Source organism: Phlebotomus argentipes, unplaced genomic scaffold, assembly GCF_947086385.1.
Source record: "Phlebotomus argentipes unplaced genomic scaffold, Phlebotomus argentipes genome assembly contig_2, whole genome shotgun sequence".
NCBI lineage: Eukaryota > Metazoa > Arthropoda > Insecta > Diptera > Psychodidae > Phlebotomus > Phlebotomus argentipes.
In genome coordinates, this window is record NW_026776162.1 from 10,435,603 (window position 1) to 10,463,565 (window position 27,963).

The following is a 27,963-nucleotide window of genomic DNA, read 5'->3' on the forward strand; positions in this document are numbered from 1 at the left end:
TTCATTTTATATATCAATATATTTCGCAGTACAATTTTCACTTTGAGTAGTAAGAATTCTCATTGTTCATTTTTTTCCTTCTTTTTGTTAATTATATAATTCTCGTTTATATTTCTAATGTACAAGATTTGAAATCGATTCATGATCAAAGATGTAAATGTATATTTAATTCAACTCTCCTCACAATTTTCTTAAGTTTAATCATTGTTCATTTTTTTCTTCTTCTTCTTGTCATAAAAATTCTCGCGAAGCTTGGCTTCTTATTACTTTATAATTTAATTCTCTTTAAATATTCAAATTTTTTTCTTTAATTATTGTTTCTAGATTTCCCTTGCTGTCCCTCGCATTGATGTAGCAATTTTTTTTCTTTTATTAATAAGAGCATGGTGTGAATTTAATGTCTCAATTTTATTTTAGCAAAAATTTTATCAATGATTCGACTTAATTTTACATATAATTCTCTTCTTTTGCTTCTCTCGTATTGTTTCGCAATTGCGTGAGTTTGTCGCTGATGAGAGAATAAGTGAGAAAAAGGGACAAACGCGCTCATCAAGACTTTCTCCAATGAAGATGGATGTGACTTGAAAGTTGACGATTACAGAGCTATGTCTGAAAATAATTGGAGAAAAATGTCTTCGTTTAATTGATTGTGTCTTTTCTCTGTCCACCAATGCAATTTCTGATAAAATTCAAGACGGATTTCTTCATCACTCTTCTAATAATAAAAGGAGATTAAACTATGTCAAGATTGTTTAACAGTGAAAAAGTGTGAAAATCAACTGTAAAAACTACCCAAAAAGTCACTCAATTTCATATTATTAATACTTTCTGTATGAAAGGCTCTTTCGTGCTTTTGGCAGGAAGAAAGTTTCTCTCACTTTTACTTTGGGAAAATGTCACTCTCGCTCTAAAAAGTTTAGTTGAAAGAAATATTTACAGCAAGAATAGAAAAATATAGCATATAAATAAAAGTTCAGGACAACAGAAATTTCCTGGTGAATTCAATTGAATTTGAAAAAAAAATTTTAACTACTTCGCTCAGCTTTGACAAACTTCTATCTAAAAAAACGTGTAACAATAAACAATTTTCTGCTATCGAAGAAGGGAGAATCAACAACGGAGACAAAACTATATAAGATAAACTTTCACACACTATCAACGATGAAAAATAGTCATTCTAAAGATTATACAAGATGTGTAAATATAGAATTTTGTCGTCAAATACATAAGAACTATTCAACAAATTTGTCAGAATATACAAGTTGTTCATCAGTAGTATATATAAATGTACAGTAATATATATATTTAATATATGCTCTTTGCTCAGAACACACGATTTAGCATCGTGTCGCCTTTATTGCAGCTGAACCTCAAACGCGTCTCACTCATCATGTAAAGTCGACTAAGCATTTTGTAATATCCTTTAAGGTCAAAGTCAAAACCGATCAGTTATTATCTAAAGTTAGTAAATATATATAATGTATATATAGAAGATTTACTCTTGAGAATTCTTCCTCTGCACTTTCTCCCGCTCCTTTTTCCATCTATCGCTTAGCCATTTCCTTTACAAGGATAATCATGAAAATTTCCAAGTGACAGTCTATCTATGTTTATTCCGCAATCAAAGACTTTCCCTTGGACTTTCTTCTTTTTCTTTTGTAGTATGAAATTATTTTGTTTAATGATATATTACTTGAGTAGATAAATATTATTTGCAATAAATATTTTTTCATCTCTGAAAGAAATATATTTTCAAATTGTCCTCTTATTAATTCTGTTTTTTTTTCTTTATTTATGGACTAAAAGATGCACTTCCGGCATTGCTAATAATACACAGTTTCCTTTTTCTCTTCACTTTAATATCCTTCTTGGCTCTAAAGTTGATTTTATATACTTTTTAATAATTATTCCTTGTGTGGATTTCCTTGCAAAAATTCATTTAAAATGTAATTATATGTTAGTTTCATCTTTTTTACTATAAATAGTGGCGATTGAGTAAATTTCCTCCCTTTTTTGCATGGGCAGGAAGTGGATGTCAAAGAGAATACTGAAAAAACTGCGTCTCCGGCAAACATCCTCGCGAGAAGAGCATTTTTAATATGATAAGAGATGTATTTTAATTAAAAAAGCATCATTTCAACTATTCAATTCGCGCTCTCTTTTTTCTTTGCTTCAGGCTGTAAATTAATATCTCTAGGGATTTTTTTGGATCTTTTATTTAAATGTCCTTTTATAAGATATTTGTTTGTTTCTTTTAATAAATATTCTTCATCATAATTCATGAAATCACAGTCCGTATAAAAATAGCGAAAACGTGCCTTTTGTTGCTTCTACAATTTTTTTTTATTCATCTTTATTTAAAATTCATATGTTTGTTGGTTTGAAATGCTCATGATCATGCTAAAAAATAGGGATTTTCCTTCTTCCTTCTTTCGCCATATCGGAATTGGGTTCACATTCCACCAAAGCAAGAAAAAGGACACAAATGTGCCGGGGGTATGGGAGCGGAAAAAGGGGTGGAGAAGGAGAGAAAAATTGATTCAGTGTTCAATTGAGAGAGCAAAAGCAATGTTAATATTGCAAATTTCCCATCCCCAACTCGTTCTTTTATTTGCGCGCTTGTAAAAAAAGAGCTGTTTTTGTGCACAAACTACGAGCTTTCTCTCCACCGAGGGATTCACTGAATGGCTCTTCACATCTTCCCAATTGGGATGTGAAATGTAATTGAAAGTCTGGAGCGGGAAAATTGGAAAATGTCCACGGAGTATGGCGAATATGGCCTACAAGATGCAAGAGGATGGCAAGAATCTGCGATATGTGGCATTATACAAGTTTACAACGAATGATAAAGTGCGCGAAGGGCGCGTCTGCGTCATCTAAAGTCCACCCACTCCTAAATTCGCGTATTTATTGCAAATATACCGCCTGCGTCAGTGGGTCGTCTATAAATCCCACCAAATGGTGTGGAGTTTTGAGAGAGATTCGTCAAGGATTTGGATCCTTGGGTTAGAGCAATTTTCATTTCTTCATCTTCAGATTATAGTCAAGGAAAGAAGTCAACAGCACCTAAACTACGCATGGCAAAATTACAAATCCTACAATAATCTGGCGCGTTGCACAATTTTCCACTGCTCTGCGTTTCTTTTGTGAGATCAGCAGCGGAAAGCCGTGCAAACATCAGTCAAAACGATATCTCGATTGACAGCTGTCACCTAGGTGGCCTAGGCGCGGCTAGGTGACAGCCAAGGGGCCGGCGCTTAGAAGGCTATGCTCGTGCGGCGTCCACCACGCTTGCCGCCGCGCGTGAGACCGCCCTGCGAGATACTCCGCCCCATCCGGGCGCCACACTCACTGCCCTTGCGCTCCCTGGCCTTGCGCAGCAGGCTGCTGGTGCTGGGGCGGCGGCTCTCCGTGCCGGCGGGCTTCTTGTCGATGATGTCCGATGTGGAGGAGCGGCGGATGTGCGGGGGGCTAATGGAGAGGTAGGGCGAACTGGACTGAGACTGCGATTGGTCCGCGTGTGTGTTGAGGAAGCCCGGTGATTTGTCCACGCTGCCGCGGTGGCCCAGCGTGCGGCCCGGGCTCTGGCAGTACGTGAGCAGCGACTCCGCCTCGTCCTTGTCCACGGCCTCGATTTTCAAGTACGGCGTGCGACGGATGCTGCCGCCACTCGAGGGCGCCGTGCTGCTACCGCTGCCGCCGCCACCCCTGGAGCCCTCGCCCGAGGACTGCCTGGCGCGCAGGCCCGCGTACAGGCTCTTCAGGTTAATGTCCAGCGACTTGAAGCTGATGAGGCTCGAGGAGTTGCGCTTGATAGCCTTGCGACTGGCCGCGTCGTCGTGGCCCAGATCAATTGACTTAATGTTATCAACTAATTGGCGTGCGGTATCGTTATCATTATCGTTGCTACCTATATTCGATGAACTAACTACGCGTGTGTTACCTAGCGTTGAACGTGTTAAATTGATATTTGAATTGGACTGGATAACGGATTGTGTGGCCTCTGACGGTGGCATTTGCAATTTGTTACTACTGTCTAAGGTCTCCTTTCGTCACTGAATTTCACAGAAACTGATTTTCGACGCTTCTTTCGGTTCCTCACCTATGCTCAGGTCCTCCTCCTTGGGTGACTCTGCCCCGCAGGGTTGCCCAGTTGAACTGGGTGGCCCCGGGGGGCAGGCTGATTGTCACCGAAGTGCCAGTGTGGAGATTGGCGGCGGCCGAACGGGTTTATTGTCCAATAGTCTCTCCAATTCCAGCATCACGGCCGTCGACAGGCGCGGCAACAGCTGCAAAAACGAATACGAAATCACCAAAACCCAAAGGACTCTATGGAATCTAGCTCTGTACCTGCAAGGCCTGCAGACTCTGGTGCAGTTGCTCAGGCGTTATTGCGCTCAAGAGCAGACATTGCACAGGTTCGTGCTTCAAAGACCACGCTATGGACAACTGTGTCGGACTACAACCTGAAGCCAGATACGAAAAAGGATCCAAAGTGTTAGAAATGGATGGAAATGCTAGGAGCTTTGCAAGGTCCTTACCTAACTTTTCAGCCAGTGTAGCAACATCTCTAATCTTGTCCACCTGTCGACGTCCTTCCTCGAGCCGTTCCTTGCTCCAACCGAAACTCTGAAAAATCAAGGATATCACAGTTCTAGCAGCTTTCTAAGGATTCTAGGCTAGACAATTGTTAGAATACTCTAACTAGCATTAAGTACGTTAATCAGTTCAACTCACATCCTTGTTGGCCTCATCTTCTGTCCACGAGTAGCTGTGGCTCTTAGTCTTAAAGGAGCCCTTGGAGAAGAGGATGCGCTCGCCATTCTGCGTGTCGCCCAACGCCATGGAGAGCGGGCCCCAGGCCATGAGGCCTACGCCGATCTTGTTGTACATCTCGGGCAGGTAGAGCTCAGCCTTCTCGCGGTTGAACATGTGGTACTCCGCCTGCTCCACGATGGGCGTGATGCAGTTGAACTGGCGGCAGTTGGTGTAGGCCTCCATGATCTCGACGGGCGACCAGCGCGCGGTGCCCCAGTACATGGCCCATCCCTGGGAGATGACGTAGTTCATGGCTCGGACGATCTCCTCCATGGGGCACATGGAGTCAGCCTTGTGGATTATCACAATGTCGATGTACTGCAGCTGAAGGCGCTGCAGGCTCGCCTTCACGCTCTCGATGATGTGCTTCCGCGACAGTCCGCGCTCCTCCGACTTTGTACTCCAGTAGATCTTGGTCGACACCACGAAGCTGGTCCTCTTCCACGCGCACTTCTGCAGAATCTTGCCCAGTTCCGTCTCCGAGTGCGCCTCGCTGATGTCGAACAGATTTATGCCGCTCTCCACCGCCAGCCGGATGATGGCCTCCGCCTGGTCCTCGGGCACGCCCGAGGAGAACACCGGCCACGTACCCAGGCCCACATTGGACACCCGCAGTCCGCTCTTGCCCAGGTTCTTGTACCGCAGCCCGGGCGTGGTGTTTGAGCTGTGGCGCAGCGGCAGAGCCGGATTCGAGCCGAGGCTGATGGAGCGCCCTGGCACGGAAAGAGGGCATTAGCTCACAGCGATCTCAATGGGTGACAAGGTGTGAAACAAAATTCCAGAGTATGAGCATTCACTGAACATACAGAGAAGATGTGTGTGATGATGAATTTGCAGAAGTTTGCCACAGTTTCAGATCCAATTACCCACGCGCTCTTCTCTAATTTATCATCACAAACTTCCCTCTTCACCAATTATATCAAATATGTATCGAGAAACTGTAATGTCGAGCAAGCATTCAAAATGAGAAGAATGAGGAGAACATTTCCCGTTCCGGAAGTTGGTTCTCCGTGTTTTGGAAAAGAGGCGCAAAGTTCATTACAGAGAAAATGTCATTTGTTGTTGAATAATTGTAAAATTTGCAGGTGCAGAGAAAACGGAAATGCAATTGAAATGAGATTAATAATTCGGTGAAGGGAAAACCGCCTCCGTCGAGTTGAGGTTTTGCTGGGTGTGGGAGAGCTAAAGGGGGAGTGGAACGAAAATGGTGTCAAATGAAACAATATGAGGATATAACCAAGGAGAAGAACTACATATGAAAGTGTGTGGAACGAAAAGAGAGATGATGTGGTGGGCAGAAATCGAGGACCTCTTTCTCACGCGCTCACAGAGTCACTCTCACAGGAGGAAGCTAAAGAAGCAAGAGTAATTAAATACCGAAATCAAGGTGGCCCGTACCACTGAACTCTTCCATGCAATCGAGGGACGCTATTGGCGCTCGGCACCTGCAACAGAGAGATGGGAGCAGTAAAAAAGGTAGATGTAATCATGGGCATTCATAAATTTGCGCCACCCCCGCAGAGCCGCCCAGCTGGAGACTGGGAGCGTGGTCAATTGGCTGGGATTTAACTGCGGGGACCTGTAAAATTGATGAATATTGCCGACTTTTATGCCTCAATTTGCCACCATTGAGCGCCGTTGAGTTGCCAATAACTTAGATATGAGATACCATAATTAGAATTCAATTAAACTGTCACGTTTCTGAATTCCCCACTTCGATTAGTTGTCAGTAAAAGCTATACTTTTTCTAACACTCACTGAAATATTTATTTTAATATATAATTTTGGGGGCTTTAAAAATCATAAATTCCTCAAAAGCTTGTTTTGAACACCTAAAATTAAGAGCAAGAGTTTAAGCTGCTGCCTTCTGACGGAAGTAAGCGGGGAAAATAATCAAAATTTAATTATATTTAAATCTTGAATAAATAATCAAAAGATAATAAAAATATTATTGAAATTTTTGTAGAATAAGCAATATTAAAATAAAAATCAAGAAATGATTGTATAATTACAAAATTAATGATCTCAAACCGTGAGTGACTTTCGTCTTGTCAATTTATAATAGAATGTTTAGAATAATCGAATTAATCAAGAATTGTGGTTTTTATTGCATATTGAAAAAGTCTCTGCATTTTCACAAATGCATCTATTCCGTGAACTAATTGAGAATAACAAGGAAGCTTTAAATTGTCTCTCTGATAAGATTATCTTGAAGATTTTATGAGCTTCTCTCACAATCCCAACAGGATGATTTTCCTATCGGGATTGGCATAACTCTGAAGACCAATAAATTGAGTTTAATCGTAAATTTGTTATGGCACAACTTGCCCATCAATCTACCTCACTATGCACATATTGTTGATTTTCAATTACAACTTGCATTGCAGACTGAAACACAGAGTCTAAACAACCCCAATTCCTCTGCTTTAATCCACTTAATCCCCACCCCAAACTTCCCAATCACACATCCTGCATCTTGTGCTGCAACTCTGTTGGGAATTTGCGGCATGCGAGGGTGGGTTGCGCTTGGGGGTGCACGCAGGGGAGGCGCGCGCGTCTGAATCAATTAGCAATTCGCCACGTGGTGATGGGCCGTTGAGTGTTATCACCTGTAAATTGTGACAGGATTTGAGTCGTCGCTTGTGTTATCGGCATTGTTGTTGTTATCATTGCTTCCCCCGGTCGATGAGGCCACATTACACAGCACAATGGACATTTTACGGGCCAGACTCGAAGCGCCCGCCAAGAGGCTGTGACCTTTCTTCTGAACCGTTTTGATTAGCCTTTCTCAGTCCCTTTTCTGACGCTCAACACCGTGCGCGCACTCTTATTGCAGAATTCTCACCACGTTCACTCGGGCTTGGAAATCGATTTCCATCATCATCATCATACTTCTGAAAGCAATCAAACCGCCACAGTTTGGCTTTTGCAAAAGCCAACTATCCGGAAAACTGTGGCGGCAACCCAGCGGTTTTCCATTTCCATGATTCCCTCTTTTTCGGGGCGGCTTTTATTAATTGTTAGACACGGTGTTCGTGACCTTTTTCGACCAACACACACACACACACACACACACACACACACACACAGAACAATCTCAGGCGAAGAAACCTGCACAGGAAATGGCCATTGTCCAGGTGTGATTTACAACCACTTCTGACGGTTGATTTGCGATGCATCCATGAACATTGCATGGTTGAATCGATACAAGAAAGTTTACCTTGAGCAAATATATTCCACTCGCAAGGCTCACCGGAGTTATTCCAGAGATACAAGCTCAATAAAAGCCAAATATTTGCCCTGAAATACTCCTTTTTAGAGCCCGTCAGGCTTCACATACAATTAAATATACACATCCAGAGGCGCAAAAAAGCTTTCGACGAGGGGTGAAATCGACACAGAGTTGCGTGCCAATGTTTTATTTTTCACCGCGCTGATGAGGGCGGCAAAAGCTCCGCACCTGCAAGAGCTTCTCCGCGTGCTTCGGGAAATCACGTGAAATATTCAAAGCCAGAGAGTCGCATTTTCTACGTGCGGATCCACAATTGATATTCCTGGATGAGGAATGAGGTGGGGAAATTCTCACTGGACTGGGTTTTTCAATTGCTAATCAATATTTCATGTATGGAAAGTTGTGTGTTTTAGCGTGGCATTTTACACCATATGCAACTTCCCAGTATGTTGATAATAACACGCAGAATGTTAATTCAACTCTGTTGGAATTGACTTCATCAGCGGGTGAGTCATAGAGATTGTGTATTGACTAAATATTGATCACGTAATATTTGAACGTTTGTATTTATTTTATATGTTGTGTTCATTTGACAAATAAATGGACTTTATTTAAAGCTCACATTCCTTATTTATGGCTTAAACTGTATAATCCACACGAGTTGAAGACTCAGTTTGAAGATAGAATTTTTAATGATTCCTGTTTAACTTTTGTCAAGACACCCAGCGCAGTTCGTTAAAAAGTTAGAAAGAAGCTTTCAGTAGCTATTTATTATTAAAATTACTTAGAGACATCATCGAAGCTCTGCTATATAGCATACATAGGTATACTGTTCTTTTTCTCTCACTAATTTGACAAGATCTTCCCTCTTTTTCAGGGTTATTTCTGGCAATTGTGGCAAATAAAACTTCAGCAGTTCGACATGTGAGGCACTAAGTTGAAAATTTGATGGAATTGCAGTGACATTTTCCAGCCGAGCAACACTTGAATGACCTGCTCTGTGTCGCATCCCAGAGGAATGGCACTGCAACACCCGAAAAACCGCCCTCCCACCACTCGGGACACGGAACACCAGCAGCGCCAGAGTCCATGAATAAATGCATTGGTCCGCAATGATGACTGCAAGCTGCGGAAATCGATACTTTGTCGAGCAGAAACTTTCGAGGCGTCAACAAAGCATTTAGTGGAATTACAACCCGTTGAAGCGCTAATTAGAATGCAAAACAAGTTACTGGGAATTTTTCACTTCTTCAGCCCCAAAAGCCGCCATTCTTCCCAGGATCTTCCTGATTTTCTAGGGTGGGGATGAGTGAAATCAATTTTCCTGCCAATCGAAAATGAATCAGAGAGAATTCGAGGTTTGGGCGGTTTTGCCTCGCCAAATTGACAAACATCCTCAATTTCTGGATATTCATCGTAATCACACAATCAATAGAGCATCGCTGAGATTCTTCTCCGTTACTTTTGCGACAATGACGTCACAACTTCCTCAGGTGTCCGTCTTAATTACCCAGCCTAGGAGTCACGCGAAGATGTTGGTGTAGAAGTAATTGATTTATAGGTGAAAATGTCTTGCTCGGTTTCCCGCCCAAAAGCCCTCAAAACAAATAGCAAACAAATCGTGAGCGTCTCAAGGAATCTTTCAGTAACTAAATTAATGGGATTTATGACTGTGTGGTGAAAAGTCATTTTGAGTTTGATTTAAAAGTCCAATATGATTTTTTTTCTTCCTCAACTTTGTGCGCCATGAAGTGTTTATTTATAGCTGATGCCAAAGTATTTTGAGAGTTTAATGCCGCCAAGAGGTGATTTAGGAATTGACAAAATAACCCTCCTATTTATAACGCTGGCCAAGCGTGAGAATTTCCTGCAAACGCTCAACTTTCAGGAGAATTCCAATGCGATAAAATAAATGAGATTTTCAACAATTTTGCAGCGCACTATCGAGCGAAAAGCTCTCTTTCCCAGCAAAAGAATTAAATCACATTCGCAATAAAACCAATTCCGATGAGAAGTTTCCATGCAAAACTAAAAATCCCCCGGATTTTATCAATTGAGAATTCAATGGAAATTCCTAATCTCCGTGGCATTACATAAGGATTCACACAATTGGCGAAAGAGTGAAAAATTACCTCAGAGTTGATTAAATTTTCAACACGATTGATATGACGTCAGTGGCAGTGTATCATTTTTCATCGTTCACGGGATATTTCGTTGTTTTTTCCCACCCACTTTCGCAACTTCTCTCTTCTACTCTGCATAACGCGCTGAAATATTAGCACTTTGATTGCCCCACTTTTCTGTAATACGCTTTTTCCACGTTCGTTTTTTTCCCTCTTTCTCTCTTTCAGGAGTTTCCCACCGAGCAAATATGAACAATATTTTCCGTATTTTGTGCTATCTCAGTCGTTTATCTTGTAGTTGAGGTTTTATCGACACCACTCTCACACTATTGTCTCGTCCACAATCGTCAGCTCGAAATCTGGCTGTGATTCCTCGTGGGCCACAAGCGAATTAGCTAATAGTACAAGAGACATTCGCCCACCTCTTCCGCCAATTGGACATGCCGGATATCGCAGTGGAAACTTCCCCATTGAAAGCCCCAGAAGTGTGATAAATTCACACGATAGTGCGGCTTTTGTGGGGCGGATATTAAAAATACTGAAAGAGTCATTTAGTTGATTTAACGCACACCAAGAGAACAGCCATTTGAGGGGCTGTAAAACGGCCAACATAATTGCCTTTGGCCACTTCGTATTTGCATTTTATGGGAATAAATTTGCATTCATCGGCAGAAACGTGTATTGAAATTCAAGGTGTTGATGAGGATATTTTTTACCACGAAAACACATCCTGAATATATTTCGCAGGGGCGCATGAATGTTTTCTTTCAATAAAAAATCAAGTGGAAAACATGGGTTTTTTTGATATTTTTAGCATGTAAATATGAATAGTGCAATATTTTAAATCAATTTTCAAAGAAATTATACAATTTCATATTCAAATTCAGAAAATTCAATAAAACCACCCAAAAAAACATATACACAAAACGTTACAGACTGAAGCTGGAATATTTTAGAAAAATGAACGAATCTCTTAAAAGATTCAAAGCATCCATACTTTATTGATACTTCAATAAGATTAAAGGTTTGATTTCACCAAATGATTTGGAGGAAATTTAATATAAGATTACATAAATTCAATCCAATTCAGTAAAAGCACAACCTTAATTTCATCATCCCTTCCGGTGGCTCAGCATGAAACTAATGAACTCCGCAACATTTCCCCCAGTTGTTCACCCCCGGGGTGGTTTTTTTTGCATGGGAAAATCATCAGTAGCGACGTCAGGAAAGTCAGGGACAGCGGGAGAACACCCGAGGAATTTATTGAGGCTATTTCTCACGGCTGTTCGTTGTGCAGATGTTGAATTAGGAGACACATCTCCGTGTCACATGGTGTATTTATAATTTCGGGATATAATATCTGCTGCGACAACTATTTTTAATCACCCACTAAAAGTTGAGAGCCGCGATGAATGGGGCAAGTGAAGCGAAACCTTATGGGTTTTCCTTCATGGCCACACACACACACACACACACGCGAGCGCCCTACATCTCCAAGAAGCTCGATGACACAGTGAAAACGCGATGAGATTTGATGGCCGGACGAGAGACCATAAAAATAGGGATAAAATAGGAGGCAGTTTTGTGGCGACTGAGCGGGAAATCGTCATTAAAAGTTTGGAATTATGATGTGCCACTGATGAATAAAATATTATGGGGAATAATAGAGAAATCATTAGGGTGTCTATATTTGTCAGGAAGTGCGCTGCAGATTAATCTCCGCGCGCCCTGGCGTGGCTTGATTGATAAATCGATAGTAATTGTTCATGTGAGGCCAGGAAGAGCTGCACAGCCAATAAAACACTTCAATGGAATGCCCACTATTTCTCACACCTCCCCAACCCCATCACGCCCACTATATATGGCCCAGCATTTCGGCAGCACGAGGAGGACGCATATTGTTTCGCCACAAAGAAGACGCCCGGAAAGGCTCAACATTTGCATGAATTTTTAATGGGTTCACATTTAGGAATTAGTTTACATATTTGTCGAAAAATCACTTAACAAATTTGCCCTCCGCCCCAAAAGTAGTCGGGCGGAATTTCCCCCAATGAATATTTCATGGCGTTCCCGAGGAGCATTACCATAATTTCTAAGTGTATGGAAATTGATAAATTGACCGGTTGCAGTGTTGTCTGTGTTATTTTTCTCAGAGCCTATTAAGGCCATTTGTGCAGAGACAAAAAGGGGAGGAATGAGGATGAGAACAGGGGGTGGCAATTGAAGTGGGCTGGCGGAATAATTGTGTGAAAATGAGGGGTGATTGGAAACAGAAACACACACTCATAATTAGTTAACCCCCCAGGAATATTCAGAACATCCAGCAAAACCAATAAACTTAATCACTTCAATTGCACATTTCTGTGAATGGTACACGGAAAGTCAGATGGTGGGGATTTATTTTGCTGAGGACTTTAATAAATCCCTGCATAAATCGCTGAAGAAGCCATCCCGTGAGCTTTCAAGGTGAAATATGCTTATGGTAGCTTAAGGCATATTTCACCTCCTGGAGAAGGCTTTCCATATTTTAGCACGACTCTCTCTCACTCTCACAGCTCATGCTGTGGAATTGTGTAAGCACTCTGGCGTCTCACTTTCAGATCAACATGACACTTTTGCGAGCTGTTGCCTGGTTAGGGAAAGAATTGGCGGAAAAAACGTCCGAAATTTCCGCGTATTGCAGACCTTCAGAGAAAGAGTGGAATTAAAATGACGACCATGGGGTTGAAACATGCAGCGAAGGGTGGTAGAAAAAAATCAACAAACGACCAGCAAAGAGGAGAGATTACGTAACCGCACGACATAGAACTTTGCTATCGATCTAACTTGGCACATTTTTCGACTTGAGAAGCTCGAGTTTTTCGCACTATTGCCACAGTAGCAAATGGGGTCGGATTGCTCTCTTCCCAGGAGACACTCGAGTGCAGGCCAAGCACGACACCTTGTCCTCTCGCCGAGTCCCACAGGAGCGGTAAAGATAAGCCGATGTGGAGAACAATCTCTGGCCTCAGGGGCGGAGAGTGTGTTTGTTTTTGGGCGGAAATCCGCCTCTGAAGTGGTTGCAATTTAAACAGAGCACACACACACACACACACACACAACTACTTTACCAGGCGTCTCCATGCGAAACTCCTGAATTCTGCACGCCAATTTAATCAGTATTTACTTCTGCGGCAAACTTTCGTCCCCCCGCCCACTGCATTGCCGCCCGATCGCGCGATTTTCGCAGCTCCTGTGCCGCAAGGGAAAGGAAGGATGGACAGAGACCGCAGTGTTGCACAAAGGACTGTGCTTCCTGCGAGGGATCTCTCACAGGAAGACTCGTAATTTCCTCAACCCCAAATTACTCTCGTTTTTTCTGTGTCACTCCATTCACACTCCCCCCCAAAAGAGGGTTCTTTTTGGGGGTGGAGACGCACTCACAATTCACGCCGGAACGCACAGAGGCAAAAATGTGTTTCACGGACACGCGGACAAATAAACACACGAAGGACACGACAATTGAAACGGAAGTGTGTGAAAACGGGAAAAGCAGCCCTTTTCGTGTATATATCACTGCTCCTCTCGCCCCAAGACCGGGGCAGAAGATTGCGCGAACGCGACACAAAAACAGACCTACAGAACCAATAACAACGACAACGGAGTTTCGACTGAGACTTGCGGTGTGTCGGTTCGAGATGGAAAGCCGAGTCGCACGCGCCAAAAAGCTTGGCGGCTTCGAGGGGAAAGCTCTGCGCACGTGAGCTTTTCCGCACTCGTCGTCTCTGTCGCGGCGCTCTTTGTTCTGTCTGTGGCAACGAGGGGCCAGCAACTGTGCCCACACCACAGGCAAGAGGCGCTAATTACCCACGAGTCGGCAGTATTGATTGGATTAATGCACAGGGGCTTGAGTCAATATTTGGATGGGCACAAATTGACAAGTTCGGCTGGGAAGCAACTTTCTAATTTCAGACGCCCACCAACAAAGGGATAATTTTGACGAGAACTAATTACTTTTCCCAATGGTGTAAACACTAAATTTCATGTCATGGAAGCAATAATTTGAATTACTTCCTAATGATTTTATTCCTTCATCGCTCAAAATGTCCCGGAAAAGTACTGAAAGAATCCCCACATAATTTATTTTAATCAAGGAAAATTTTCCTTCGTACACAGTATTTTCTGCTCAAGAATTGCCTCAAATAATCTATTAATTTTTCGGAGATATATTAAACTTCTTCTCTATATTGTATTAAATTGAAGAAAACCACATAACATACCTAACCATAAAATGAAAGTTACTCAAAAGCCAGCATTTTGCAGCTGTGAAATACTTAGAAATTTCATTTCGCATAGTCGAAAATGTCAGTGATTTTCCCTCTTCACACAACTTTAATATAATAATTTCTGCTCTTGCTGCGCTCCACTGAACTACTTTCGGAGCATCACCAGCAGCCTCATGTGGTCCACAGTTGAGCTATTGACCCCCCAACTATAACGTGTGATGCTGCTCCACTTTATTCGCAACAGAGTGGGATTCTCGAAGATGGATAGAAGATTGTGTGTGTGGCTTAATCTAGAGAGCGAATATTCCACCCACATTTCAATGAGGCCCTCCAACACAGCTTCCTGTCTTTCAATTTCGTCAAAAGAAGTCCTTCGATGGGGTGGTTTGAAGGCATAGCGTAGAAAACTGCTGAGAAGGACGTGAATTTTTGCAGAAGATAGTTTTCATCTTTATGGATTCACCCAAACTATAAGGATTTTATGTGTTTGGCACTCTTCACACCCTCCCCAAGACAAGATGCTCCGAGGGCGGAAGGCAAGCGCTCTGGCAATGTATGTAAATAGACATTCATCACACTTTGAAATTGCTTCGGAGTTTATTTGTGACGGTTGATGGAATTGAAAGCGAACCACCAGGCGTCCCCATCGCGTGGCAAATGGAGAAAGAAATGTAAGAAATACGCAAGGGGGTGCGGAGCTTCCGGGTGCGGGAAATTGGGCGCTCACGAGTGTGAGATGTGCGCCATAAAAAGTCTTCCCATTTCCTCGGCAATGCGAGAGATATGTGGTGTGGCATCAGTTTTGCAAAAGTGGTCAAGTAGTTGATGAAAAGTGAGAAGAAAACTGCATTGCGATATTGAGGAGAAGAGAGCTGCGCACGAAGTGCATTTCTGGGTGGGGAGAGAGGCAATGTCTTTGTCTGTGCGTCCTTGGTCGCGGGGTGAAAGAAGCGGAAGCCAGCTTTCGGGGAGGAGAGCTGAGTCTATGCAATTGCTGGGGAGACTTTCGGGGATGCTCCCGAAAGCGTGCACGTCACGGGATCACCCTGCCCCACATCTGCACTGCGGTAGAAGTCATGTTACAATCAACACATCGCTGTGTTATGTAATGCGTTGGCCGGAGAGGGACGGCGAGAGCTCTCGCCACAGGGTGACACCGGAGAAGCGTGGGAAAATGGGGTATCTCCGCTGTCGCACTCTCCATTCACATTTCGCCCCACACTCCCCAGGGGACGACAGGTATAGCGTGACTGGGCGCCGTGTGTCTCTGCAATTGACCAGATGCCGCGATTGTTGCGCAGGGGGGCTCCAGCGGGGGCTCGGGGGCGCCCTTGGGTACTTACATCAACCGATGGATAGTCTCGGACTGAGACTGGGAGTACGTTATTGACTGGTCGCTCTCGGTGGAGTCATCACGCAGGGCAATGATTCCGATGGATGCTGCGGCGGCTGGGATGGTCGCAGCCGCCACATGGGTGGGCGCTGCTGCTGTCACGGTCTGCGGTGATGGGGTCGTGCTTGTGCGCTCCTGCAAGCAAGACAACACCTTAGCCCAACCATCTCTGTCACGATTATCGGGCTTCGGCATGTGTACGTTGAGGATTACATTCACCAGGAAGCACTCAGATTATGTCTGACACTGAAATACCGTGGGATTAATTGGAGGAAGAGGAGGAGGGATTTGGGGGGAATATGCACACACTCGCCTAAGCCACTTTGTCACACCGTCACGACATCAATCACTGCCAGGAGTGCGGCCCTACCTTGCTGCCACTCGTGAGACAGTCCTTGTCCGTCGCCGATGAGGATGCAGTCCGATCTGGCGGAGTCTGCGACTTCCTCTCGTGGACCTTGCTCGGCTTCAGGTCCGCTGGCAGTGTTCTCTCACAGGAAGCTCTTGGAGCCGTGCCACGCTCCACACCCTTGGCCTGTGGCAGCTGCGTGTGGACCTGCGAGGATGGATTTTGATTGTGCAGCTTTTGATTATCGTGTTCCTTCTTGCGGGCGGATTCCAAGTGTGCTTGGCGAGCCTCTCTCTCCTGCTGACGTCGTATCTCTAGGTCCAATTGTCTCGCCTCGCGAGCATCGCGCTCTCTCTGGAACGACCAGGAAGAGGGACATGCAGAAAAAGTGCCCAATGAGAGACCATGAGAATATGCCCAAAAAACGTGTCACACCGCTTTAATAGCCCCTCTCACTCTCTCTCACTCTCTCTGGTACGCTCAGAGAGCGCCTCACATGAGCTTTGCTCTCTCACTCTCACTTCGCGAAGCCCACTCTCTCTCTCTCTCTCCCGCATACATAGTAATGTGACATGTGAGCGAGCTTTCGCCAGTGGAGCCGCCTGGTAGTGACTTACTTTTAGATTTTGCGCCTCCAACTGAGCATTCTGCTGCTCTCTCTCATTTCTCTGGCGCTCTCTCTGCTTCTCCTCGTCAGTCTGTGCCGATTTGCTATCTGCAAGAGGCGATTGAAAAGCTCTGCGTGAAAAAGCATTTGCACTCTGTGAGGAGAACTTTTGGCCCAAAAGCACACTTGTATGTCCTCAATATCTTTGGCAAAAGGCTTTCCATAACAATTTACTTCACTTCCATCAGCACTTATCGCTTCTTCATCTCTTAATCTCCCATCTTTTCTCCCCTCCGCTGATCACGGAGATTTTCCTCCCCAGCAATTTCACCAATGGAGATTTCCCGGGGAAAAATTATACACTGCACAGCAACATTGTCGCTCAGCGGAGTTATTAAGGAGTCATTTACTGGCCCTTAAGAGTCATTCGCTTCCACAATTAATTACCCCGCAAAGTTTATGGGCCAATTCTGGAGTGCTTTATAGATAGGGAGAATCTAAAATCTGCACTTTTCCGGCCATCGTGAAATATTCATTACATACAATGCTCTGCCACGGCAAAAAACACAGTCTGAACAGCGCCCAGCACTTACTTGATGATCCACCAGCCCCGGGTGGAATGTAGCCGGAGGACGAGAACCAGAATTGGTGTGCCAGCTTGGATGGGGCCCCGCGGGCGTCCTGCGGAAAACACGGGCGGATCAATTTGTGCACAAATAGCGAAACGCTAATTTAAAAAATAGAGTGAGACACCATTAAAAGTTTTGACTGGGAGTCCACTTAAAAATTCATTATTCCAATTACGATACGGAGCAAAGGGGCGCAATTGTCACATAAAAACAGAGTATTGTGTCGCAGTAAAAAGCCAGGATTTAATCCTCTCCCCATAAGTATCACACTGGATGGCTTATGGCAGTGGGTGGTGGTGGTTGTGTGTGTATTTTTTTGGCACGACATCCACTGAGCTCCCTTCGCGTATATCGCGCGGAAATTTTGATGAAGCCTCATCATATTCGATCCATAATTTATGAATATAAATGTGTGACAATCCGGAGATATTTTTTCATATATGTGTGACGCTCCTCTGACAGTTAACGTGGCAAGGGGAGCACCGAAAGGGGGTGGAGATTTATGAATCACGATAAATGTCTCGGCAGTAATAACAGAGTTTACCCTCGTATCCATTATGAGCATGTGTATAGCGATAAATTGCAAACAAAAAGTTTTTATGTCGTGTATTTTATAAATATTACCCAACATTGAGGCGAGTGAGTAAATTTTTTGGACCGCTTCTGGACACTTTTCTGCTTGGGTTTGGAATTGCAAAACTTACACTTCTATGTGTATCACTGTCAGTTTTTTCCATTAATTTTCAATTAGGCGCATCGTCAAGCTTGAAAACCCATGCCAAAAAGCTGTGCCTTGGCAGGCTTTTCCTCTTCAACCCCAGAGTTTTCGAAACTTCCAACAAGTTTTATTCAATTTTCTTGCAGTGAAAAGAATGCAAAATTCAACTGCATTTGCGTGATTATAATATTATAAGAGAAGTGCTTCAGCACGCTTACTTTTGTGCATTGATATTAGCGAGAAGGTGAAGACTTCCAGTGGTGCAGAAAAACACGTAAAACATACCTCAAGAGACCTATTAATTGAGCTTAATAGCTGTGAAACAGTGAGAAAGGAAAAATTACTGCACAGAGCGAACAATTCACCACTCTGAATTGTTATGTACATAATATATTTCACCCCCAGAAAAGGCATCACAGTGCATTTGCGTTGTGATGACTTTGCTAAGGCTTAAGACACGTAACTTGATATGGAGATTTACAATTCATAAATTTAATGAATTATAAAACATGCACATCTTCGGGTTAACATTTCTGGGAAATGCAAAATTCATCAGCCATCCCCAAGTTAACGATACCGACAATCTCTTATTATCTCCCTTTATTAAAGCGCTCCAATGAGAGCCAACCGTAAAAGCTCTGCGAAAGCTTCATCAGTGGATGAAAGAGCGGCAAATGTGTATAATATATTCATGGTAATATGGCTTTAGATGGCTAAAAGTTGAGCTCATTTAAGTTATCTCTCAAAAATAGGTAAATTGCTCAAGCAACAATGTTCATTGATAAGGCATTTATTCCATGAAAATTGATATGCCTTTTGTATCCAATTTCTATCTATAGTATAGTACACTTTCTCAATGATTCCGAGGCAATTTCCGAAGCTTCCTGATTGCCTTTCACGGGATGAAGAATTAATTAATAATCAATATCCCCAGTAAATCTTGAAGGAAATGTGCTAAGGTGGATTTTGGACAAGCTTCGGGGTGTTCTAGTAATGAGAAAAAAGACCTTCAATGCCAGCACAAGCAAGTTAAATTGTTAAAGTTACTCAATTCGGGCCAAAGACAGTGAATTTGCCGCGAGGTGTGCGTCGGACAGCTCGCAAACGTGCCAAATGGTTTGTGAGCATGCCGCTATGGAGCATTGTTGGATGGGAGGCGCGATATGATATCCGTTTCGCGCCTCCCAATCGAGTGGAAGTGACACAAGTGATGCGGAAGGGAGAGATAAAATTGTCAACCATATAAATATCACTCACCCGGCCTGAATCTCACGCCATTTATCACGGATATTATCAGGAATTCCATGGGTTTTCATGGGAAACTCAATGGGAAGATTTTTTTCAATTAATAATTCAAATTGCCACAGAATCCACTTTATACGGCAATCTGGTGAATCTCTTTCTCATGCATTTGCTAGGGAGCTTTTTTGCCAACGCCAAAAGCTCCATTTCAGCGATTGAGACACATTCAATCGATTCAGTTGATGCCATTCCATGCTTAGAAACGCTGAATTTCACATGATGGGAAAGGGAAGTGTTTGCTCTCTTCCCTTATTCCCATGGCCTCAAACACTGTGTGTGTGTGTGTGTGTGTGTGTGTCTGTGTGTGTGGAAAACACGCCGTAGAAATGGTGTAAAAAGTGGATTAAACACGAGATTAAAAATCAATTTGTGTGAATAGTATTTCCACATGGTGCAGACGGTGGTGCATGAGTTCATAGGGCAATTTAGTGAAAATCACCCCTTTTTTTGCCTTTCCACAAGTTCTCGCCCTGGACAATTTTCTACCGTGGAAAATTGCCAATTTGGCCACGCAAACTATTCAATAACCCAGTCTAGAGAATCAGTGTCGAATTTGAGTCTTCAGCACCGCCAAAAAGTCCCTCAACCACCAATTAATTGCACAATCACTGCAGATGTTGCAGTTTTCGTGGTGCTGCAAAAATTAATTTGCTCTGTGTATACTATTTCATACCACCGCGAAGAATAAATGAGCGCACCTGATGCCACCCACTTTCCCTATCTCGAACCGTCTGGATGGAAAACAATTTCCTCAGTGACAGAAGGTTGTTTAAATATTGGAAATTGCTGTGGTTTTGGGGCTTAAATTGTAATCTTTTCCACCAAAACTGTTTTCTGGCACAAAACCACGCGTTGATTCATTTGCACTTTGGCCACATTACTAATTAATTGCAATGTTGTCTTCTCCATTTGTTTCTGCTCTACTATTATCCCCAGGTTCTTTCACCTCAATGAATGAGCCACTCTTTAACATTTGGGGGTTAAGTAGTTTTTGCATATTCTGCTGCTTTTTATGCCTCATAAAACTATCTCTAAATTGCCTCTCTTCCCTCTATATTTTTGAGGCTAATAAATTGTGTGACACTCATAATGTGCTGGTAAATGAAAATTGCAGTTTTGGTTATGAGCGCTGGTAATTTAATAAAATTCAGCTTTGCCACTCTTCGCCACAATGATTGCCCCTCCAATTTGGCACGGTTTCAAGAGCTCCGCTCATCATTTTTCATTACTGTGTCATATCAGCAAATTGTACCAATTGATGCACCTCATAAAGATCACCTTGCATTCCCGAGTGGATTTTCCACCTCATGACGCGTCGCTCAACGTATTGGCAATCGCACTTTGCCAATGATGATGAATGAGAGGACGTCGAGTGACGCGCTAAATATTTACATCATCGCAACCAATTCTCCACAACCACAAGATTCATTCTCGTGCAATGCAAAAGCCGACGAAGCCCTAATGTCCACTCATTATTGGCCCGGCAATTTCAAATCCTCAACAGTAGTAATTACAATGAGAAAAGTTTTCTTCAGGCCTTTTCTGGCGCAAAGTTGGCAATTCAAAGTAGCGCGAAAAACGCCGCAAAGAGAAGCGTGTGTGGCGAAGAAAAAGTTTTTGGCAGATTGCGTTCGCAGAATATCATTTCAATTGAGTGGCTCTACGTTGAAAATTGTGCGCGCCTCTCTTTGTCTCTTCACAAACCCAGAAGATGGAGAAAATGATAATTGCAAAAGATTAAAATTTATATGTACATACATAGCACAGAAGAAACTTTTACTCTCCTCCTGAGATTTAGAGAAAATCTCAAAGAAAATCTACATGCGAAGTAAAGTTAAAAACTTTTCTTCACGAAATTAAATTGTCATTTTGGCTTTTTCACTCTGGAAAATTTCGATGAAATTACACATTACCATTGTTAGATGGCTGATTTAGGGGGCTCTTTTTTTCATACGCTCCACTGAGATTGTAATCAAATTAAATGACCTGCCATTTGCAGTACCACATTGTGTCCATAACGGAGTTGGATGGCTCACTCGTCAAAATATTGAACGCTTAATATAATTAATCTAACGCATGTCATTTCAACTGAAGCATTTCCCTGGTTAATTGGTCACCAGTTAACCGAATTGTTGAATCAATCAAACTTTCAGGGCCTGGACAAGTGCTGCTTTAGGCATCCTTTGAAGACTCAAATATAGCAATTATATCTTGAACTTTGCTTTTACCAGGCGCCTCCACTTGACTTACGCGAATTCTATTGGCTGAAAAGATGTGTTCAATTGATGGATTTTTCAGTCAACGTGTAGCAGAAATATTTCCCGTCGAGAGGAAAAAAGAAGGCCGAAGAGAGACTATAGAAAAGCCACGAAGGCTGGATAAATCAATCTCGCGCTAGGGAAGTTTGTGGCAATTTATCAGGCGGCGCTTTTGGGTTTGAAATATTAATGGACACTTTATCTAAGCGAGAGCGCCGAATGCTCACGCACTCACAATATTTCCTCAATTATTCACAAACTTTCCACTTGCACTGGCGAAATGCTGACAAGTATGGCTGTGCTGCTCAAGTTAAGGGAATAAATAGATTTAATTAAAATGTGTCCCCAGGCCATACAAGCCATGCACTATAAATAGAATATTGCGAAGCTGCGGCGAAAATTTGTAATGCCGCCTGGCTTCTGAGTGTAATCTTGCATCAATATTTTCCCAGCCACTTGGGCACATCATTCGCTGAAGAGGTCCTCATGGTAATTGCTTCCGATATTATTAAAATTCGTCCCGAGGCTGAAAATTTCCACCACGGACAATCGCACAGACACACACAGTCCATAACAATAATTCTCACCCATGCATTTTCACACGGAATTACAGCAATTTGCCTTAACGGACATGCCACAATGAGGGGCACGCGGGGTTGCCTGAACTTTGGCACGCGGGCGGCGAGATGCGGGCTTCTGAGGGTGGCCGAAAATTGCTGCCTCTTGTCGACTCTCTGTGATTGAGTCGGGCGAAAGTTTGCCGCTCGGAGATGAGACCGACACTGAGGCATCCCAACAATTGGTATCAAGATTGAAAGAGTTTTGCGACAACTCGACTCAGAGTGTCATCCAGAGGGGTTTTCCAGCCACAAAGCGCCTCACTTCGACCCGACACTCTTAAGTATTATTCTCTGTTTATTACCGAGCGGATGCTCATGTTGGGGAATTTGTAAAATTCTGGGTTGTTGAGCAGTCACAAATACAAAGAGGACTAATTTTTATGCTACACAGTTTAAGCTAAAGGTGGAGACATTGTGGCCAAAAGTGGTGTACAAAACTGAGCAGAAGTTTCTGCTCTTACGAATAAACTATACCCCATAAAATATTTATGACATAAATCTTTCTAATGCTGCTTTTTGCACCGTCAAACAACGCGTGAGATATTTTGCATGATTTTCACGTGTATTTTAATGCAAATATCGCGGCAAAACACCTCAAAAAGCTCACAGATATATGCAAAGTTTCAGTGCCATCTTCACGCACATGTGAAGCTTTCACTGCAAATTTATGCCCCGCGTTGGAAAAAGGGCTGTTGGCAGTCGATATTTTCCCTTCAGGCCAAGGAGTGGAGAAAACTCCGCCACGAGCACTGGTTTTGCAAACATATGTAAAATTCACCTCATGTGAAATTCCTCCTCAGTGCCCAATAATTTATTCATAATTCCATTGATTTCCATTCATTGGGTGACGCTTTGGGGGGTGTGCGAGTCCTTTACAGGGGCCAAAAGTGACAATTTATCGGTGGATGTTTTGCCTCCAACTGACACCTAATTGAATTACACCCATAATTAATGGCAATGTTTATGACGAAGGTTTAACACATCAATTTGCATATAATTTCCCTCAAACTCGTGGTGAAGAATTGTGTCTTTCGGGGTGGTTTTTTCTTCACTTCCACCCCCAAGATAGAAAATAGAGAGCATAAAGTTCTCTACTTCATAGATAGTGAAAGCTCTCTTCGTAGCAAATTAGCACACGACTTGGCTGAATTATAAATAGCAGAAAGGATGCCAAGAGCAACAGAATTGCTTATGATAATTGTATCGAAGATGACGGGGTGAAAAGCGACGCCTCAATAAGGATCATTTTCACACATAAACACCCAATCATCTCTCATTAGCAATCGAGGAAAACTTTTCTTGACGTTTCCATATTGATTCGCCCTCCAACTCTCTTCGATTTCACCCAACTTTCGCGACAGACAGTTCCGCCTGTCTAACACGTCACACACCTTTTTGCGTGGAAGCAAAATAATGGGAGATTCTCATGACAATACGTGCCTTTTTTTCTACGTTTTCTGTGCGGCAGACTGAATAATAAGAATGCACTTTCATTTGCATGTTTTTCTCCGCCCCTTCTAAAGATCCACCCACTTTTACTGCTGTCTTCAATAAATCTGTGTGTATTTCCAATGTTATTGCATGGTTTTCAACGTGATTTACTTCCTTCAACACGCTGAAATTGCTGAAATTCAATTGCCTCCATAAACTCTCTTGCAATTCGACCATGAGGATCGAGATAGAAGCCGAGCAGGAAGCAAAGAGGGAGGAAGAGAGTGACACGAAAATGCATAAAAACGACGACAGAGAGGAAATAGTGCTGCAAAATACATGCTAATTTCCTCTTTGTACGTCTCCACGATGGTCTTGAATGTGTGCCAAGCAGACAGAAAAGCTGTTGATTTGGCCCCAAAAATTGTATTTCCTAATGAACGCAGCCGTGGACGAAGAGTGGGTTCATAAAAGAGGGAGTGTTTGTAAACTCTAACTGAGAATGGGTGAAGAATTTGCTCTTTAAAATACACAAATAACCTCTCCGACAGATGGTGGACTTTACAAGATATTTCCCAACTCACGCCAAACAAGAGGCGCGCTTGTTGAATACACTCTTATTACAACTCTCTCTCTCTCTCTCCCTCTCATCACGATTTTGAGATAATCCTCGGGACTTCTTCACCGTGATTAATATTTTAAAGCATGCGAAAGAGTGCACACTCGTGCCACTTTTTTGCGCAGCAAATATTAAATTCCGCTTTTGACCAAAAAGCTCACACAGAAAAGGTTAAAAGCTCGCTGTGGGTGGGGAAAAAAAGCAAGGGTCTGTTATTTTATCTCATGTGATGTTTGTGCTCAAATGTGTTGCTCGTAAATGTTTCTTTTTAATTATTAATTGTTGTTTGAGAGATAAATATTTGGGGAATTTCGTTTAAATACTTCCCAAAGTCGAAAGTCAATTGTTGCACTGATTTTTTTTTGTATTCCTAACAGCAAATAAATCAATACAATTGTGGAAAATGCCCTATTCTCTCACTTCAATCATAGAGTTATGCAATAAGTAAAGGCAATCATCTTATTATCTTGTGAATGTGCAATGAATCTTTGTGTAACCTTCTCCAGTCATACTCAATAACTTGTCAATGCAGCGAAATGGAGTTGGTAATTGAATGATACATACATATTATCAAGTTACAGAGAAATGAAGAAAATTTTTCTTAATTTATTTCTTCAGTACTGCTTTTCTACTGGCTTCTCTTATACATAGAGTGAACACAACCATTGAATCAATTTCAAAACTATTTCTATTGAGAGGAAAACTTTGACAAACGGATTAAATTTCCCCGAGAAGCTTTCTTGGTGAGCTTGTGAAAAGTTTTTCATACATGGGATTATATGCCTAAAAACCAGAAGATTACCGAAACACTTTGCTATAGTTTCACATCCAGTCTTTGTTGCTCATAACGCAATTTTTTTTCCTGTCCTGACAAACATCTTCTCTGGACTAAATCATTGCGTTTTTTTTTGTTATTTGTTGTCTTTCTCTCGGGAAATTATTATTTGTCTGCGCGACAGTGAATTCCCATCGAGTTTTGCGCCCTTTTGCCCAGGATTAGCTTAAACTCCATAAAATATTCACACCAACGCGTGGGAAAAGTCTCTCTGTCTCTCTCGCAATGACTCTCCGGAGAGATGGAGTTGGATTTCCACTTCTTATATATCACAAGCCAAAACATACACTAGGACGGTGGACACATTTAGTCCCATGTTTTCGCATTAAGATTTGACCGTCACGCACATTATGCATGGCACACAGAGAGGATGGATTTCTCCCTGATCGCTTTCTTTCTCTTCCGCCAGAGACACCCAGAAGAGGCGGAAGAAGTACGCGCGCGGAGGGACGGAGGAAAAGAATTGTGAAAGTGTGTGAAATATTTATAGATTTTGGGAGGCATTTGCGTGAACAATGCCGCCGAATCTGAAAATAACGCCACCTCAATGGGACTCGTGGGGGCGCGCGCGTGAGTCAAAACAGTCTCGCGGGGGCTCACCTGTCCTCGGCGGCGATAAGACTGTTGATTGCACTCAGATGCTGATTCTTATCACAATGCGTCGATATGTTGTGTTGCTCTGCATATCACTCGCGCGCGCCCCTTTTCGCGGCTCTCCTCCTCACACCGCCCCCATTTGGGAGCCCCACGGAGGTCCCTTCACTGTGTGCCAAACGCCTGGTGTCTCGCGCAACCGAGCCGAGCCGCCCTGCGGCGCTCGCGGACTGTCGATGGGGCGCCTCCCCGGGCGAGGCGGCCTGAGAACTCGGTGGGCCTTGGCTCCTGTCTTCACGTCTCGAGGCGAGGGTGGAGCGTTGAGCGCGATGTGCGACGATCTGGGCAGCAGGCACAGAACTGAGAGAAACCCTCGACAGTCTGACGAAATTCGCGCGAGTGGCACTGTTGCGCGCGCACTCGGCCACTCGCAGAGGCGAATGCACCTCGCCGTGGTCCTCAGAAGCCTCAGCATCCCACCTGCGGGCTCCGCGGAAGGTCAGCGGAATGACAAATTCGGGTGGCGGCACATCTTGGAAGCCGCCAATACTATTTACCACTTCCGCTGCTGCTTCTGTTATTGCTCAGCGCCAAATTATGCTTCCCGGTTGTATTGAATTTCTCCTACGTAGACAATTTAGTAACTCCGAGTGGGTTAACTGAAAATAGCGCATTTTTCTTGAGCAGAAGAAACCGGAGTTGATCATTTTGTCTTTTAATCCCAAATAAAAATGTTGATTTGCATAGAAGAATCGCCTTCGTGACTCTCAACTCGCAACTTGAATGGATTGAATTCCGCGCTGGAAAGAAGTGCTATTGAAAAATTCCCTCTGATTGATGATCAATTTTATCAAATTTTATTGCAACCATTCTTCTCACCAATTTTCCGCGACATTTGGCGAATATATTTCAATATTTTCCAGATTCGCCCATCACGATAAAATGCCTTGCGTTGGAAAACTGACAATGGCGATTTTTCTACTAGAAGGAAAAGCGATTAATAAACTTCTGCGTCATCTCGAGATTATTCCACGTGAAGATGTGAAAGCCAGAGATTTCTTCTGGGCATTCTTCAAGAATTTGCCTTGCCCACTTTTCCGTGATGCTCAAAATCACTTCCTGAAAGGCATCATTGTTCTCTCTAGTTTCCCTGAATTTCCGCCAAATATCCTCATCGACAACAATCCGGCCGAGTTTTGTAACAAATTGGAGTGATTCAAAGGACGGTGGAATGAAGAGTCCTGGCAGAAAAGTGGCTTTGATTCCGATTGAGCGGCATTTTCTCATAAACTCAATGACTTTTGAAGCGGAAAAATTCACTTGAGTGATGATTAAATCCGCTCCGGCGTCGACTTTCTCTTTCAATCGCTGCAAATCATCTTCAAGCGATGTGGCGAGGAAATGCCCATCAGGATATCCGGCCACGGCGATTGTCGCGTCTGGACGATTGCTTCGTAGCCATTTCACCAACTCAGCGGCGTATCGAAACTCCGGACAATTCCCAGAAGCATCTGAAATTGTAACAATCATTATTAATAAAGTGTTTGTGAATTCAAAAGAATATTCTTACCGCCTTGAAGAGCGAAAAAGCTGTCCAAATTCCCAATCCTCAATATGTTCGTTAAATCTCCCGAAGTCATCTTGAAGCATGTGAGATGAGAAAGAACAGGGAAATTATTCCGAAGCTCTCTTGCCATTTCCAGCGCTGGACAAGCTTTAGGACTGTGTTGAAAGGCCACGAGATTCTTGTCTGAAATCCACGTGATGCTGGCGAAAAGCGGCGGAGGATTCAAGGATGTTAAATCGAGTGGCGGATCCGAAGGTGTGACCTCGATGGAATAGAACATCTCCTTCCGGGAGATCTTCTCACTAATCAATTCAATAAGCTTCCCACTCGGCGTCCCAGAAGTGGGAGAATTTCCTGCATATTCCTCGCTCATGTTATGATGTCCTTGCTGAAGCGCAAATTACTGGATATCAGCAGGGAATGTGTGCTGTGTTGAATCACTTTGCCAATATGTAAGATGTTGAGATAATTTAACAATTACTCTTCTTATGAAGATCTTGTTATTAAAAGCTGACAATTGACTGAAGTTAGCTGAAAATTCGATCATCAAGAGACTCTCACTCTGGGAAAATTGTACATTAACACATTATTCTCCACTTTTCA

The 27,963-nt window shown here is 43.1% G+C and overlaps 3 protein-coding genes across 3 annotated transcripts; all 3 read right to left on the minus strand.

Annotated features, from left to right (window-relative positions):
• LOC132265272 (uncharacterized) lies at positions 1–26,688 on the minus strand. Its single transcript, XM_059765851.1, has 13 exons — positions 26,673–26,688; positions 25,927–26,367; positions 25,800–25,840; positions 17,381–17,468; positions 16,798–16,895; positions 16,202–16,534; positions 15,782–15,966; positions 6,196–6,263; positions 4,738–5,531; positions 4,542–4,629; positions 4,351–4,466; positions 4,103–4,289; positions 1–609 (listed from the first exon to the last, which is right to left on the minus strand). The coding sequence occupies exons 1-12, from the start codon at positions 26,686–26,688 to the stop codon at positions 4,188–4,190; spliced, it is 2,370 nt and encodes a 789-aa protein (XP_059621834.1). The 3' UTR covers positions 1–609; positions 4,103–4,187.
• LOC132265098 (uncharacterized) lies at positions 237–4,096 on the minus strand. The gene has a single exon (XM_059765583.1). The coding sequence runs from the start codon at positions 4,014–4,016 to the stop codon at positions 3,258–3,260; it is 759 nt and encodes a 252-aa protein (XP_059621566.1). The 5' UTR covers positions 4,017–4,096; the 3' UTR covers positions 237–3,257.
• Positions 26,671–27,870, minus strand: LOC132264745 (methylenetetrahydrofolate reductase (NADPH)-like). The gene is made up of 2 exons (XM_059765045.1): positions 27,364–27,870; positions 26,671–27,304 (listed from the first exon to the last, which is right to left on the minus strand). Exons 1-2 carry the CDS (start codon positions 27,731–27,733, stop codon positions 26,775–26,777), a joined length of 900 nt encoding a protein of 299 aa, XP_059621028.1. The 5' UTR covers positions 27,734–27,870; the 3' UTR covers positions 26,671–26,774.
• Between the last annotated feature and the right edge of the window lie 93 nt (positions 27,871–27,963).